Genomic DNA, 18509 nt, shown 5'->3' with positions numbered 1-18509 from the left:
AGATAGCATCACTGAATCGGCTAGAAAGACTAAAGAAGAAGTTGATGTTTGACGAAAGATTGCCAGAGACGAAGAGAGATTACTTGAGAAGCTTTGAAGATAGTGCCGTGCAACTTCACTGAAAATTACTATATTCACCTTATCATGTTATTGATTCTTTTTCAGCTGAAACTGCATAACATTAGGACCCATGCAACTCTACTTTCTCTTTCTAAACTGTGAATGGTTTCAGAATTCACTGGAAGGTTTATAGCATATTGAGTGCTTGGTACACATTTTGTGTTGAAAAGAGTGATAGATGGAGAGATAGAGGAATAGATAATAGCTAAATATTTGTGTGTTTCTTATTGTGGCAATGATAAACCTTTTCATTCAATTACAATAGTATCAAGCAGTCTCATAGCACACAGTGACACTGGTGCCTGAAGATCTAAGCACTGTTGATGTGGGTATAGACACCAAAAGTGGGCCAGCTGTTGAGAAGAGTTCTCTCCCTTTTTGGAACAAGAAACCTATGTAAATTGTGCGCCAGATGAAATATACCATGCAACCCTGCTGTCAAAAGCCATTTGGAGCCAGACTGGAGCATTTCCAGCGATATCAGGAACCACCAAATAGGCTGACAGGGCCCAAAGCTTAAAATAATTTCATCTCTGGGATTATTTTGACTAGCTAAAGTTGTTATTGCATCTCCCTCATATTCCCATATGGTATGATTAGTTTGTTGTTGTCGTTTTTTTTTTCTCTGAACAAAGCCAAACTGTGAAACTGACACTGAAGCACACAGCACATTTCCTTTGTTCCCTTTCTAAATTAGGCCAAATAAACTAACCTATTTAATATATTTAAATACATATTTAAATATAGTAAAGCTTACACTAGGTAATCCCCTTCATATGAGGGGAGAATCAAAACAGACTAATAAGGGAGGATAACAAAATTAAAAAGGTGTTGCCGACCTCAAACAAATACATTTCAAGCAATCTTTCAATCCAGATCTGCTCATTTACTTCCTCAAAGAAAAATGTGCTGTTCAAATGTAAACGCTCCCTTGCAATGTATAATATAGCCGGCACAGCACAGGTTTAGTGTTTTTAGAGCAGATCTGTTTAATTGTGTTCTGGAAATGAAGGACAGATGCAGAAAGGCAACTCCGAAATCTACGAGGGGCTGCTCCAGCAGGGCTCGGCTGCAGGATGATTTATAGCTAAATTATGATCTATAAAATGTACTCAGATAATATAACTGGAGCATCGCAGTTCCAGAGCTGCTTGTTCAGCATTTAAATCCAGTCATGGAGAGCAGAGAAATGCTTTAAACTGCGGCAACTAGATCACATGAACAAAGGAACACCTTCGAAAACATAAATTATATCCGATGGCGGTGCTGAAAGCTTTTGGTTTTGACAGTGAAGTGCATCACGCCAGAAATTGTCTGGAAATACATCTCGTTTCAAATGTGCAATTTATATTTAAAGTTAGCCTAATGTACTGCATGTTCATGCATTTTTATTTAGAAATCTCTGTTTGAATCTGACATCTGTTGTACTGGATTGACAGGGTTAATTTCAAGCAAGCATTCATGGCATTCACCAGCTATCTGGTGCCGAGATACAGGTTTTATGGCTTCCCATTTAAGGCGCCCTGAGAGCATCATTACCTGCCATCTGTGCCATTAAGAAAAGAGTTTCTGCCCGGCAATCACTTTGAGTTGGGAAAGACAACTTAAAGGTCCTGCTACTGTAAATTGTAGGTACTGGGGAAGGTGTCCAACATGTCTATTACAAGTTCAGCAAGATAAACACCCCCTCCCTGGAACCCAAATGTTGAAAATTTGTAGAAACTGGACTATAGAAGCAACATCTTTCCATGCACAAATGTTTACCAATGTCTAAATCTCCCACAGCCAAGAGACCATGTTATCTCTGTACAGTTCCGAGAACAAAACGGCATTGTATTTAATGAGAAGGAATCTCCATAACAAGCTTAAGAGACTCGTCTTTACATTTAGACATCAAGGAGAGTCAAGTACAAGCCCACACGATCTCAGATAATGTTCCCGTACAATAGAAGATAATTGTAAAGTATAGCTTTCTGAGAACAGATGAAAAAAAATGTGCTTTCGATAGAAGTGAGGCCTAGAACAAATGCACAGGGCCAGTGAAATGGAAAACTATACATTGTATTCTACAAGGTACCATCATATCAAAACAATGAAAAATGTGTGCATGAGAAATGCCACTGGAGACAACAGAGGACTTGGAATCTTGAGTTGAAATGCTCTCTGGAACAAAACCTCGGTACAAAGTGTCATTTCTGTAGACATGCATTTCAAAGCCCACAGTTCACACAGAACTCACTTAAGCAGAGTCATTACAAAAAGGCAGCCAAGCAAAAGCCATTATAGTGCATAAACTGACAGGAACATTTCAATATTGGCGATTATCTTGCTAAGCATCTAACTATGGTCTTGTACAGAAGCGTAGACATAAATCATATACTGTTCGTGTCAAGTTTGATTTCCAGACAATCAAAGAAAAAACATGACAGATACTGTTTTGTCAATCTTTATATCCTGGAAGAAGTCTGTTTTTGAAAAACCGTGAAAAGAACTGCTGTTTGGCATCTATAAAGGGGTTTAAGACTGAAATAGGGGAAATTGGGGAAATAGGCTTTGAACTACATCTACATAGTAAAATCCATATTGCAATCTGTTGATGGGAGGGGGGGGGGCAGATCTATAATTTATAAGGAGCTCTGGGAGGTTATAAGACAAACACAGAAAAGCTATTTATAACCAAAATAACCATTTATTTCTCAGTGACAATTTCGAATCGCTAAATATCATCGTAAATATTGGCAGGATTAGATATTTTCATGGCTAACACCTTTATCCAAGGTGGCACACATTCAGAAATGTTAAATCGGAGAATACAAGAATTGCAACAATGCAACCCGTAACAATGAAATGGCAGCTAATGAGAGGAAGGATTATACTATGCTTGAGGCACGAGGAAGAACTCAGATTTAAAGATTTAGGTGTTTATCATCACATTTTGAATAATGGGCAAGTTTAGGTTGCACTGTAGGTCTTACTGGTGATTCATATATACCGCTGTATAACACATTATCTTGGCTTTGTTGACATGGATTCACAACAATACACATTCCATGTAAAATGTGTTGGCACAGGGAGTCCACAATAGACTAGATTAGTAGACTAATCTACACACTTTTATAATCGGTGATCTTGTAAAGGGAAATCAGATTACTCATTATTTCCAGTTTAAATGCCTTGAATCAAAAATAATTTGTATGGGGAGTGGGGGCGAAAGTTTCTATACATCAAAGCAAGCAGATTTCTAATGTGTTGTGCAACCCTGCCACTGATCTAGTTTTCATCAGCGCGTCAATGCTTTTTAATGCCATACCAATGCTGAATAAGCAGCTAGAGCAGGGAGAGTAAGTAGCAACAGATTTTATTTTATGATATAAGGGTTTGAGCATTATCACTGGTCGTATGCCAAAAGTCTAGATTTATGCTAACTTTACTTGGCTTTCGTAGCATTGCAAGGAATTGATTATCATAAGAGACTCCCTGGCAAACCTTAGTCGGGCTATTATTAAAAAAAAAAAAAAAAAAAAAAAAAAAAAAAAAAAAATGCAGCAAAAAATTGGAAGAGGCTTTGAGATCCCAGCGCTGCCATTCGGCAATTTCCTTAAATTAAGTAATTGTGACATGAATACAAGGACATATACATGAAGTGATCTGTTTTAGAGGACAACCATCTAGGACCATCTGACAGAAATTAGATTTATTGGCGGGGGGAAAAAATGCATTCAATTGTGAGAGCCAATGAAAATAAAGGATTTAAGATACTTGGCAAAAAGGAAAGAGGAGGAAACAATGATTGCATTATTCCTATCAGGATTGTTCCCCCCACACCCCCATCTTGTTTCCTTGGTTTCCCCAGTGGTACTGTAGGATGGGCATACCTGGGAAATAGCCCAGACTGGATCTGATGTGGCCACCTCTGGGAATGGAGTTGAGAGACCATTTCCAGATGAAACTCATCTCCTCTCTACTGCAAGTCTACCTGTAGTGTCCCTGTCTGCAGAAGTCGCTATTATTTCAGGTGTAATGGCTTCAAACAGGGACTGACAGTTAAAATTCACCTTCACTGGTGTAGAATATCATTTCAAGTCTTTTCCGTTGCAAAGCTTAGTGGGATACCAATCTACCACACGTTGAGCTGCCAGGTGAAGGCAAAACCAAACTATCTTGCAACTTACAAGATTTAGAAAGCAGGTGTGCAGTATTTTTTAGAATACAGTTCATTAAAAATGACAGTATTTGATGTGAAGAGAGGTAAATGAGTCAACTCTGCAGATAGTTTTGACCTTGTGAACATTTCCGGACCCCCGATTAGGCCTGTGAATGTGTCAGGGAGGGTCTTCATTCCCACGTGCTGAGGGGGCAGGCACTAGTTCAAACAGGAGGGAAAACTTGGCTTAGTACAAACACTTGACTGACACAGAAATGGCACTGAGAACGTGCCGGTCTTCACAAAGCAGGCCTCTGTTTAATTACAATGCCTGGTGGTAGTCGAGGTGTGAGCCCTGCTTCGTCATTCTGTCAGCTTGAGCAACAGAGGAGGAAGTGAGGAACCACCGATCGAGTGATAAATTACACGGTCAGAAAGAACAGATGTCTTCAGGCGCCCTGTGTTGTTTGGCATTTGCAGGAATACAGGAGACTTGTAACCATGCCCGATCGCAATTAAGTGGCATTGAAAATGACTTTAAAAGGCACACTTAAAAAACAACATTAAATTAAAATAACAAACTGGCCCAATTCAAGATAGATTTAATTATTTTATTTAATAGTGACTTATTAACTTTGGGAGAAGTAATACAATTATACTTCCTGGTACCTATGTCACCTTATTCTATATCTCAACTTTTGAAGTTCGTTTGTTTTTTTTGCATTGCCTACAAGTCCCGTTTTAATTGGACGGACAGATCATTTTATAATATGACTTTAAAAAAGCTCTGTAATTAATTTTTTGAAGGAGGAAATCGATATGTGGTTGTGTTCTTTGAATTTGGAATTCTGATCCTACTGTTTACTGACCAAATTATCTTTGAAAGGTAATCATTACGTCTCCTTTGAGACTTGAACAAGTGAGTGGTATCCATCAGAACCAGCCCGCTTCATAAATTCAGTCATGTACTCATCTGTATTGATTGTGCTTTCCGCAATCTTCACATTGCACCTGATAGGCCGGGATTACATGGCAAGCAGCCTCAGACAAATGGGAATGTGTATATGAGAGCGAATGAACACTGAAGTGCTGGCCTGTGCCTCCCTCGTGATTGAAGCTGCTCATGAAGTGGCAATGGATTAAATTAAGAAACCAAAGAAAGACTGTCAGGGGAACTCTGGAAAGTCCCTCTCAAAAATCTGAAGTTGCTTTGGTTTACAAGCCAGCAAGGCCACAGCTCTTATTAAAGCAAGACTTCCACATCTACTGGAGAACTGCAGGTTTACCTTGGCAGGTAAGCTCAAGATCTCCATGCAACAGAACCCTGAAGAGAGAATTACTACACTACCTGAGCAGGAAAGATAATTAAAAATACAACAGACTTCTGCCATTAAACACCCTCTAAGCTTCTCTTAGACACCCATGACTGGAGAGGAGAAATAGGGCTCAGAAACAGAATCATCTTCTACTCCAAAGAAGATACTCTAGGAGCAGTTCATTCATTAGCAGTTTGGGATTGGGAATTTGGCACAAAAAAAAAAATTATATATATATATATATATATATAAAAAAAAAAAAAATAGATATCCCCCACCCTACACGGGCTGCCGTTATTGTGGAGGATTTAATGAGTGAAGCTGGCATTTCAAAAGTTCCTTTATTTCCATAGCAAACGACCTTCACAAAAAACGTCTAATTACGTCGCTGCTAATACAACAGAGCCAAATAAGATTTCTCAAAACCTGATTAAATGTCACAAAGCATAAAAAGAAAATCAACATTAAGCCGTCAGGAGTTTTATGGAGAATCGAGCACTAATACTTTTTGTCATAAAAACAATATTAAATCAATTATAAACAGAACGGCGGGGTGAGGTTTAGAAGACCAAGGCGGGGGTCGCAGTCAAGAAATCAATATTCCTAAGGGTCAAATATATAGCTCCCCCTTGAATACTTTCCTTACTTTCTAAACATTTTTTCTTTCTTCCGATACTTCGGTAACGACTAACGGTACATCTGGACTGTCATACCTGGCAGCTAAACAGGCAAATTATCTCTGAATATCAATTCCCACAGACGAAAAGTGTAATGAGCTTCTGCTTGCAATCACTGTACGATTAATAACATAGGCAGTGGGTTTAATCATGTATTGACGGACAGAGAGAATGGGCAGTGAAGGACAACATCAACAGCATTCAAACTGCAAGACTAAACATGCTTTGCCCAGGGCAGATTGGACTAACATCTAGAACATTTTAATAATCTTACTGAGTGAATGTGTGTGAGTGGTTCTGTGGCATTGCCAAATATTACTGAACTATCTCCTGTGCCAGCTTCGAAAAGAAAGACAATGAGCTCACAGCCTTCCAAATAACCATCGTCCGACCATACGATTATTCTCACATTATAACTCTACACTGCCACCAGTATTAGAATTCAATGAGAAACCAGCCCAACAAGGACACTGTGGCCCAATATACACTTACCACAATCCTGGACCTGTTTAAAAAGTGTCTGGTATCCATCACAAAACAGCCTGCTTCATAAATTAAATAATGTCTTAATCTGTATTGAATCGGCAATCTTCACATTACATCTGATAGCTGTGGATTATGTGGCAAACAACCATAAATAAGAACATTCCTAGGAGCACAAATTAACACTGAAGTAGCGACCCACACCTTGCTCGCTATTGAAACTACTTGTAAAATGGTAAACATTAAATTAAAAATCGAAAGGAACGCCTCAGGAGTGGAGAAAACTCTGACTGTATATCAGTTCCTATCTTAGCATCTGGCTTGACCTGATGTTGGTTACAAAAGCTTCTACTCGGTTAACTCGGACATGACTCTGCCTAGCTTGTAACACCTAGAGGACAAATTTCAGATCAGGGCAAAAATCCAGCACAGCATTCAAGCCATTTTATCAGTTACTACACGGAGGGCTTATACAACCCACGTGTGCAATAACATGTTACTAGCTACTAGTTACTCATGATCACATGCGTCAAACACACTTGTTGCATATGTTGATGTTCAGTTTGGGCCCTCGAGTTTTATGCCCATGCAAACTAAACTATTTCTCATTAATGAAGCTTCACAACTGCAAGTTCAAGCGGTTGGATTCTTTCCCGCAGTGACAAACAAAATACAAAAACTGAGGAGAATTTTTAAGCTTTAAGTTTTAAGCAACAAGTCTTACAACTCAACAACTAATTGAAGAAGCAAAAAGTGACTCCAAATGCATTTCTTGGCTGATATTCAGCTCGTGTCTGAAAAGAGGACAGGCATCTCAGTTCTCAGCTTTGTTCTCTGGGAGTTGAAAGTGCTCCTTGATATCTCAGACTCTGAGCTTGTCTCTCGTATGTTTGGTGTCAGATGAAAACGGGTCTTCAGACAAAACAGTCATTAAAAGACATGAAGAACCTTTTTAAGGAAGCCAGCAAGAAGCGATGAGGTGATGGCCAATGAGAAACTGGACACCGCTATCCATCAGACAAATTGTACAATAGAAAAAAGGTGCTTTTACAGTCAACCAAAATAGGCCTGGGAATAAACCTACCCTCGAGAATACTTTAACTCGCACATCTGAATGAATGTGCAAAACAGGTTCTAGAACCTTTCATCTTTAATTTCAATTGTTTGCCAGAAAGCCATTATGTGCATTTCAAAAACAATTTTACAGCTGCGGTGTACACTCTCTGTATCACTTATACTGTGTGAGAGAATTGCATAAAGTAGTTTTGACCCAAATGCAAATAATTCTGTTTGGCTCAGAGCAGTAAGTCTTTTATGTTTATATTACACAGACGCACATAGATTATAGCTATGTTTGAAAAGCTCTTTTTTCATTGCATGTGCTTTAACACATGGTTTATGTTTTAGCTTTTATTCCAACCAATTTTAAACTAACATAATACAATAAATCTAGAAGCAGTCATTGGTTAGACCTGCTTTGTGAAATAAACAACTTGTAAAGACATGCCAGACTGAAGAATTAATAATTAAAGACAGGAAATAAACGTATTTCCTTGGTGAGGCAAAGTATACATTACCATGATAATTTTAGATGCGAGTTCATTCGTGGGTGAGTTGATATGTAGGTAATTCACAGTGGTGCAAATGAAGTGAGAATTATTCAACAACGATACAACATGGGGGAGGGATTCGTCCACCTGGCAGTAAACACTAGAAGACAATTAAAGGTGAATATGTTTGAGAGGCTTTTAAAGGGATCCTCCGTGTTTTTTGTTGCACAAACTATGTATATGTGATGAATGAGGTACAGATTTCATATTGTGACACCTCCGCTGAGTGTCACACCTGTATGGTACCGATTTACCCGTTTTTGGACAAAACTGATTAGCTTTTTAAAACATCTAAGCCATGTAAAGTCTATACAATCCCAGAAGGCAAAGGGTTATTGCTGAATACAGAGCATACAACAAAAAAGTTATTTCTGACTTCAACAAACACGAAATTTGTCTGCCAGATGAAAACAGAATGTAATTCCTACGATCTGCATGGAAATGTATTCATTGTTACCTCTTTGCATAACTTACTCCAGCCATGCATGTTATAAGGAAGCGATTATTGGAAATGACAAGGCCTGCAGTTGCACAGGAAGCCAGCAGATAACAGTTGACGGCTCGAGCCTCCAGGCCTCGGAATTAGCCAACATCTTCACCTCTGTACGAGAGCATATTGTTCTGCTGAATAAGCAATGGTTGATCCCCCTGCCGTAGCAGAACTCTAGGCGTGCGACAATGGGGAAATGTGATTTTAGCGATGGCGTGCGCAAGGGAAATGGAAGGTGAGAGCACCAACCTAGGGCTCCAGCAGGTGGAAAGAACATTACAGGGCAACAACTGTATTAATCTCTTGTACTGCTGCTCTCGTCTCGTATATCACACCTTACAAGAGGTTTTACAGTTCTCAGCTTTATGCTGTTCAAATCAAACACGTATTGCTTCCCTAACACTGCCTAACAACCTTCAGTTTGAAAGTGAGGAGGAAGAGGAGGTTGGCTTTCTCCCAACACTACTGTGACTGCTGAAAGACATACAGAGGAGTTTTAGGTTTCTTCCTCACGAGAGCTTGCAACAACCCTCCTAAATCTCTCAACGATCTGATCAGAATACATTTACAAATATTTGGAGAATGCAGGGCGGTCTGGAACTAATAAGCCTTTTTAAATTTCACTTGATGAGATATGTTCCACAGTCATAGTTTTTTTTTGCCCCCTCCCCGTTATATGGTGGCCCACCATGTGAGCTAGAGGCCCAGTAAAATACATTGTCATCCTAATTCATATGTCTACAATACCCCCCCAGGGCTGGGCTATAGTGCTCAGACCGGAGAAGAAAGTATGATTATCTTACTTTGCTTGGTGCCATCTATGCTCCGTGGAGGTAAAATCAAAAAAGTTTTCACCCACCAGCATAAACCATACACAATAAAGGACAGTGTGGTGAAAAGCATTAAATATAACTTAATACTTGTACATTCTTTAGCGTTAAGTAGAATCCTCCGGAACATAGAGCCAGGCTGGAATGCAATGGCAGTGCCCAAAGTCTGGTTTGTATACTTTGCTAAGTTCCAAAGGGTGCCAATGATAAATTAGGGATATTAAAGTTTATACAGGGGCTAAACAGATTGTTGTTGTAATTAAGTTATTAAGCAAACATGCCAACAAAACAAAATACCGAAAAATCTAAAAACGATGGACAGAAAGAACCATCCCACCCACCCACCACCTGCATCCACTCCCAACCTCCCCTCACCTTCAACCCACCCCCTTTATCCCTCTAATCTGGAGACCAAGTGCAGCACCAGTCTGCTAATGGGACTTCTGCTGCAGAATATGAAGCTGAATGAAGCGAGGCACATATTCTTCCCAATAAATAATATATATATGCAGGTTCCATTTTTGCTCACAGATTGTCAATTTACAAATATAAAAAGCAATAGTAATATCACTTCACTAGCTCTATCATTTTTGGAAAGTGTCCCCTTTAATTTTGGACAATGAGAATCTTGAATCCTCAAATATAGTGGAACACCATGCCAAATGTCACAACATTGAAGAATAAAAGAATAAGTGCATCATACAATGAATACGTAATTTAAATGTTGCAGTATTGCTACAGTACAGTAAAATGCATTAATCACATTTCATCACACATTACATTTGAGGATTATAATGCTGAAGTTAATTTAAAATCACCCATTAAAATCACCATCTGCCCAAAAAACAAAGTCCCACAGATTCTCCCATTGCCCTGCCGTTACATACAAGAAGTAGAAGTTTGTTCATGTGGCTTCATTAGTAATGCTTCCATATTGTTTTGCGTTTGGTTTGCTCTTGCACTCAATCATTACCAATGCACCTTTTTCAACGTATATTTAGTTAATATCTACTGTTTTTACATTTTCTAAAATAAACTGGTAGCTTAATATAAATTGTGAGGAACTTATGTTTTAAGAAAAAAATAATGCAGTGGTATAAATCTACCATAAGTATGAGGGATGATTGTGGTCATTTCTCCATTTGATACAGGAGATAACAGTTAACAAAATGCAACTCTCCCCACGTGTTCAACAGACACGTCCATTGCTGACCACAATTCATCACAACAGGATGTTCACAGTTCTGCGCAGCTCCAACAAGGGGAGCAGAGGATTCTGCAGTTCTGCACATAACTGTGAAAATCTATGCAGAAGAACCCGACCCAAAACATGAATATTAAAAAAATAATGTGAGCGCTGCTCAATGACTTGGGGGTGGTGCCGTCACTGCCAAATATACTGACTGGTTTTCTAAAGTACCAATCAGTTTAAACAATTGAGGGATGGGCTGCCCCCCGCCAAAATAAAACACACAGTCGCTCACTTTGCCTGCCAGCCTACACGGCTCTGTGTGCCACTCTGGGCACGCGAGCCACAGGTTCACCATCCCTGCAATATGGGATAAGCTTGACAAGCAAGAGGGAATAATAGTGCAACCAATATAAATAAAATGTAACAGATGACTTTGAATTAACTGATGAAATCCAGGGATATAGTTCTCAAGAGCACAATTGAGTTTTTTCATTATTATTCTAGTAAATTAATTTTGAGAAAGTTAAAAGGATAGGTTTAGTTTATAAGAAAAAATATGCAAATACTAAATCTTCCTTAGCAATTTTTCAATAGGACAGTTGTAAAATGGAGCATTAGATTTGCCCTATTTTTGTGTGTTTATCTGTCTGTCTATGTATATAATTTAAGTGAGTGCATGGAAGGGAATAAGCTTACACATGAACCGCATGGATTTAAAGATTGTTGGTGGGGGGGGGGGGGGGGTGGAATAAGACGGGTAAATCTTAACTACTTCAGCCAATGCATGTTTCAAATTAAAAACAAAATGTCAAAAGAGTAAAATATTCCACAGCTGAGAGGATTCTGAGCCAGACTAATCCCAGGCTGGTTTCATACGTTTATCTCTTGAGTGTAGAGAAATGAACTACCTCTAAACAGATTTTCCAGTACTCCACACCATCAATGTATGCGTTCAGACTATTACTGTCTGGTGTGAGTTTCAAAGCACGAGAGTGAGAGTGAATCTGAAACACACATGAGCATTTGCATTGTTTAAAGAGGTTAAACGTGCATAGAAAAATGGAAATCTCACCAAACATCTGGACTAAATACATGATTTGTATTTTGTCCTGAACAGAAGTTAGTGATCATGTTTCAGTATCTGTGGACTAAAATTAGCAAGGTGTTTAAAAGACACGTCAGAGTGAATCTGGGTCTGTGGTCTTCTCCTGCATTGCAGAATCATTTTTAATCTATTTTCAAGCTCTTCAAAACAGAAAATTCAAATGGCAAAATGTCAATATTCTTAGATGTCCACCTTCATATCACTTTTCCAATGTTGTTTTAATGTTTGAGCATTTTATCATATTTTGTGACTGCATTTCAGGAGTACAATAAAAACTGTTCAAATATGTCTCATGTGGCACATTGCACATAAAACGCAATGAGAAAATCGCAAACTCTTCCATAATCTACCATAGACCAAAGGCTTAAAACCATTAAGGGTAAGGTATATCTTTTGCAGCCATATATCCCTTTGTGAAAAATGAAATGGCATATTAATGCAGACCAACACCAGTCAATTAAACAAGTAATACAATATATAATCTTATAGAGTCCATAGATTGCTTTAAATCATTACACCATTTAAGATATTTCACAGAGGGTGGCACACTGCTTATTTGCCCAGAAAGTTAATGCATCCCTGAAGACTTGAAAAGCTCCCATCGATCAAACCCTCAATATGGGCTTTGGACAAAAGTAGAAGCTTCCGTCAACATCAGGAAATGAAGAGAATGATTAAGAATGATTTAACGTCATATAAAATAAGAGGAAAATGTGCCTCTGTCAAACAGGGAAAGAGGTTATAACTTTTCCTTCATAAAAAAAGACTGCAGTTTACAATCAAGAGCTCCATTAGGGGATGTGGATAGATGGATTTTGCAAAGAGAATGAGCAGGTGTGTTGAGGAGACGTAGGTCTGGATTAAATTGAACCTTTGACCTACCCGCTAATGGCAAATTCCCAAATGCGTCACTGTTCTCTCCTTTTCCTGAGACTACCCAATGGAAAATTACCATCAGGACTTGATGGATGGGTCAAAACATGGCTTTAAACTGGGCATAAATGTAACAAAACTAAGGAATGTCACCAGCATATGATGTATAAATGCCATATAAGCAAAACAGCGTAAACTATATATTTCATTGTCTGTAAATGTATAGAAAATAAATAGAATCTACAATTCCCAGGTAGGTACCAAAATACCATCTACACAAACATTTATGTATAAAATGTACTAATTAATTGACAAAAGGTAACATTAAGTGCCCATAATTACTGTGTATTTACACTGTACTTGTAACAGTGCAAATACAGTGTAAATAGGCACAATTACAGTGGACGTTACCAAGTAAATAAACAGTAATTAGGGTAGCTGTAAAGTGTTACTCTAGCAGAGTAAAAACATTGAAACCATGCACAATTACAGTGTAAATACAGTGTGAATATTCATTACTGCACTGGTAATTATCATGTAATTACAGTGTAAACACACAGTAATTAAGGACACTTAGTCTCTTAATAAAATCAACCCTTTCAAAAGGACACTGTCACACAGATTGTAGCTGTAGCTCACTCCACCTGGTCGGTGTACTCACCTTGGCATTTGCCTCCATTGGTGGGGTCCCCATGGTAGCCAGGCATGCAGGTCTCGCACTGCTGGCCGGTGGTGAGGTTCCTGCACTGCTCACAAACGCTGCTGTTCACACAGGTGCTGTGCCCGTTGCACTGGCAGGCTGTGGGGGGGGAGGACATGCAAGTTATTTAATGAGGATTTTTCATTGGTATATCAAAACATGGCCCTTTAATGCAGCCACAGAAACTAGTCTTGCAGGTGACAGAAGCTATATCGTACCAAGCTGTTGAGGTGATCAGAGATTGACACCGCCATATGTAAAATTCTACATTAGTATACATAGGAAACTTAGCAAAGGGCTCAGAGTCACATCTTTCCTGGTATTATAACCATCTCTGATGTAGCGCCTATTAATTGGCTTGGTCAATCTAAACACTAATTCTGATCTGTCCCATTTCTGGGCATCTTGCCTCACTAGAGGTCCAAGGAGATGCCTGTGTCGGGATTCCCTGACAGTCCTGGAAGTGTAAACCAAGTCCGAATTGTTCTCTTCAGCATCAGGCAGGAAACTTGGCTCTGCCCACTGATTGATTAAACTGTGCTGCTCGTTTCTTCCTCGTCACAGCGCCTTGGCAGGTCTTGGCAAGCAAGAGGCTAATAAAGACATGCAGACTGCAAAACAAACTGTTTACTTCTGCAGAACTGTTTCTCCACCTATCTTGCCCAATATAGTGAAACCAGAGACCAGAACACACAAGATGAGCAAAACATTGAGAAACTCTAATACCACCACACCATTTCCCAAACAGATGTAAGGGCACACTGACCTGGGCAGTTAATGAAGGCCCATTCAAAGCCTTTATCTTTGGGGCACAGGCCCTGCTCCAGCACCATGTCCTGGCTCTGCTTGCCCACACCCTTCATAGGCCCGCGGTAGGAGCCCTCAATGCACTGCCCCTTGCCCGTGTTGCTGGGGTCGCTGCACCAGCCGCAGTCCGGCTGCTCCAGACACTTGCCACAGGTCCGCAGGCCGGAGCAGTTCTGAGCTGCACAGAGCACAACAGGAAATGGTTAGTGTATGCAATATGACCGGGGCTTAAATCGTACACTTCTTTCAAATAAAATAGCAGAGACATTCCCCTGAAACAGTGTTTTAATGTGCCACTGAATGTGTGAAAGCAAAATGGTTCCTCAAGTGAAGTGTCCACAGGATAAAAAGGAAGGTCTTATTATTATTTTGTCAAATGATACTTCAGAGGTGCAAATCGCTTTATGATGGAATGGAGTCTATCCACAATATGCAACTGTCATAATCCTTTGGTTCCCCCCTCCCTGTTGCATGTCAGTGTTGCATAAAGAAATACAAAAACATCAGGGTTGTGCATCTGACACAAATTAGTTTGTATGTTGTGTCGGCTGTCAATTAATACAATCTTTTGGAGTGCCCGATTCAACACAAGGGACTGATCTCACAGCCATACATTGGTACATTACAGCTCTTTCGTGTCATTATGTTTGAAGCAGACAATGGATGCTACTGGATACTTTTTCTACCCTGGTAACAAGTTTAAAGATTTAAACATTTTTTAAAGACAGGCTGATACTTAAAACAAGCAACAACAAAAATCAAATATAGAAGCTACAATACTGGAATAGTTAGACAGTTGAAACCATTGCCAAAGAACAGCATTATTTCAGTCTAGTAAGGAAAAAGGTGCAAGGTGGTGGGAAAACAGATGCATGTAAAAATAGCATTTTTACAATTTTAGTCTTAGCTGGAGTACAATTAACTTTGCAATATTCCCATCGTAACAATATAGATAAAACTTTGACTATTTATGGTTCTAGAGTAAGTCTACATCAGAGATGTCAAAGATACGACCCGCCAGCAGGTTTCATCCGGCCCAAGATGTGAGAAAAAGAAAAAAGAAAAAATTGTTTGCATACAGTTATTATCAACTATGTATAATAAGCAAAGGAAGAGGTTTCTATGATATGATACATGAATTAACACTAGAAGTGCCAACATTTTGAAGTACCTACAAGCGCCATTAAAGCCGGTCTTTGTAACCAATAGCTCTTTAACAGGCAAACCATTGTATAAGAAAACTCAGAAGTTTTATCCATGAATATCAAATCCAACATTTACATTGCACAAATAGAGTATTTATATTGAAATATGACCATAAAACGTTAATATTATTGCTATAAATAACAACAACATACTTATTTCTAAACGCGCACACTGCAGTCAAAACATGAATAACTATATATCCTACAATTAGCAAAAAGCTCAAAAACGGCACACAATAAGATAATGAAACAAGTGTAAACGTAAATATTGGAATAATATAGTTCAAAAATAACTATTGCATTTATCGAAACATAACTGTACACTAAAGTAAACATTTTCAACATCGTGAACTTTGTTTTCAACATACGGTGCTTGTATTCACTGTAGCTTTGCATTTCAATACACTACTATATATGTATCCTGCATACCTGACAGCTCGTAGTCACACAGGACAGTGTGGCCCTCTGCACTTTCCCTGCAGGAGCTCGTACTCACACTGCATTGTGACAGCCTCTCCAGGTGACACTTTCACTGCACGAATATACAGCATCGCAATAAATGCTGCTGCGCTGATAATGTCCTGAATCATTATTTTGGTGGATGCGCTGCGCTATTGCTCTCTGTACTGCAGTAGCATCGTGTATTGATCAGTGCAGTAAAAGCGCTCGGTGCCATTTGGACCTGCGTTTCACTCGCAGTGTTTTCACAGCACTGACACAAACCCACGAATGATGTGTCATTGCCAGTATCACTGATATCCCCTGAATCAGTCATGTTCACATACACGGCATTTCCAAAACGAGCTCTCTTCAGTCTCCGTTTCCAATCCATGTTTATTTGCGGGTAATCACTGTATCAGCTCAATCTGAGCTCAAACCAGCGAGTGAAAACGTCACAGCCTCCCTATAGCGCACTGGATTCAAAACCTACTGATCACAGGGCAGCTGCATTAACCACGGTATCTGAACCAGCTATTCTGGACAAATGTATAGTTAATGAATTACTCAGATATTCAAACACAACATGTAATTATTGTTGTTAATAGTTGTATGAAATGCTTTCTGTGGCACTTATCATTACTTATCAATTTTGTTACACTTCTCTCTTCTACTTTTTGTAATTTTACATTTTGGTGTTTTCATGCGCCAACATGCAATTTCTGATTGATTGGTACAGCTATTCTGGACAGACATTTGGCGTTTTAGAACTATAACCTGCATTCTTTCAAATGTATAATTAATGAATAACACAGACATTCAAACAACATGTAATTATTAATAGTTAACATGAATAGAAAACATGCTTTCTATGGCACTTAGATCGGCTATTAGTTGCACTTCTCTCTTCTACTCCAAATGTATTCTTGTCAGTGTTGCAGAGAAAATGTTTTCTGTTCAACATGTATTTGTTGCAGTTCTCTCTTTTGCTTTATGTAATAATACAGTGTGTGTTATTTTCATATGCCAACAATGCATTGATTGGTATCTGTAGGCCTTCTTGAATGATTTCAAATAATACATCCGCAAACAGCCTAAATATCCATGTGTAGAGTCAAATTGATTTTAGCAAAAAAAATTCTGGCCCCCATGAGGTCTCATTGGAACAAATCCGGCCCACTACCTAATATGAGTTTGACACCCCTGGTCTACATATAATCATCACTTCAGCAATAGCATATAAGGGTAATAGTCAAAGTAGGCATAATTACAAATAGTAGAGGGAGTTACAATTAAGGCAAATTGAGTGCAAGAATAAAGAGCTAAAATAAGGAGTAGAGGAGATAAGGGCCAGATAAACACGTGGAATTAACAATATTGATTGGATATAGATTAATCGATGGCTGCAATGGATCCACTCTGATTTTAGATTTATAAAGTTTCATATCTTTATTAACCTCTTTCTCCCTTCCCAAACAGAGCAAGGTACACCCAAAACTAATCAAACCAGAGCAAATCCATCAAGATACTGATCACAAGCGAGACTGGAAGAGCTCTCAGCCGGCTCAAAGAGTCGCATTGTTAGCAAAGGGTTCTTTATCTCCAGAGCCTTATCTCTAGCAAACTGGGATGACAGATTTACAGAGAAAAGGAGTCAACTGTGCGATTTTCATCATACCTTTAAAAAGACTGAATTGACAGGATAACATAAATGTATCTCTCAGGGGAAAACAAACAAACAAACAAAATACCAATCTGATTGAGATTCACATCAAAACAACTTCAGTGCATTTGTAAGTTCTTAGAACCATTCATATCTTCTAAAGAATGCCTATGAAACAATTGCTCACCTGGCGTTTGTCAGGTTTATTTTTTTCTATCGTGTGATTTTGGGTTACTGAAGGAGATGGAAGAAATGTTTTCGCAATCTTTTGTTCGGGTTGGCGGAGATACTTTACAAGCTCTACATCGAATGACAGGCAGACAGATCTTTTCAAATAATGTCTAAAGCAGGAGCTCTGCAAACCTGGTAATGCCACCCATCAAACAGCAGAGTTGTACGACTGCAAAAACGGGTAGATATTCAGCAAAAGGATTTAAATGGTCGAATGATGGCTGCTCACAAAATGAGACTCGTTTCCAAGTGCTATTAAATATCATGAGCAGAAACCAAGGACTGAAACGCCGTGTTTACGCATTTACAAATCTGACAAAAGCAGCATTTGTCCCAGGGTGTTGACTTTGCCCTACATTAGTCTATGTATGTGGAAGATCTTGATGGGTGATTTCTGTTCTGCAGAAGGGCGAGATCACAATATAGACAGCCTCCTCCTGTCCATAAAACATTAAAATTTGAAGGGATAATAGTCATTTAGCGGTTTTCATTTGCACCTGAACCTGAACCTGAACTTGAAAAGCCGTTAATAGCCGTTGGCAGTGACTATCAGAATTCATTTTCTTCTATCGGTTTTGTTTTTCCCACCGCTCATCACATTATCGCATTGATTTCTGGAGAACTT

The 18509-nt window shown here is 39.0% G+C and overlaps 1 protein-coding gene across 2 annotated transcripts in view; it reads right to left on the bottom strand.

Annotated features, from left to right (window-relative positions):
- The window catches only part of atrnl1b (attractin-like 1b), a 300343-nt gene that overhangs the window by 173447 nt on the left and 108387 nt on the right, over positions 1 to 18509 (bottom strand). For both annotated transcript variants that reach the window (XM_066693672.1, XM_066693673.1), the window contains exons 19-20: positions 14307 to 14525; positions 13502 to 13639 (exon numbers count right to left, since the gene is read on the bottom strand). In XM_066693672.1, the coding sequence (XP_066549769.1) occupies positions 13502 to 13639; positions 14307 to 14525 (357 nt within the window). The remainder of the gene's footprint in view (positions 1 to 13501; positions 13640 to 14306; positions 14526 to 18509) is intronic.

This window comes from Amia ocellicauda, chromosome 20 (assembly GCF_036373705.1).
Source record: "Amia ocellicauda isolate fAmiCal2 chromosome 20, fAmiCal2.hap1, whole genome shotgun sequence".
Taxonomy (NCBI): Eukaryota; Metazoa; Chordata; class Actinopteri; order Amiiformes; family Amiidae; genus Amia; species Amia ocellicauda.
The sequence above is the reverse complement of the archived record's forward strand: the minus strand, read 5'-3'. Positions and strand labels throughout refer to the sequence as shown.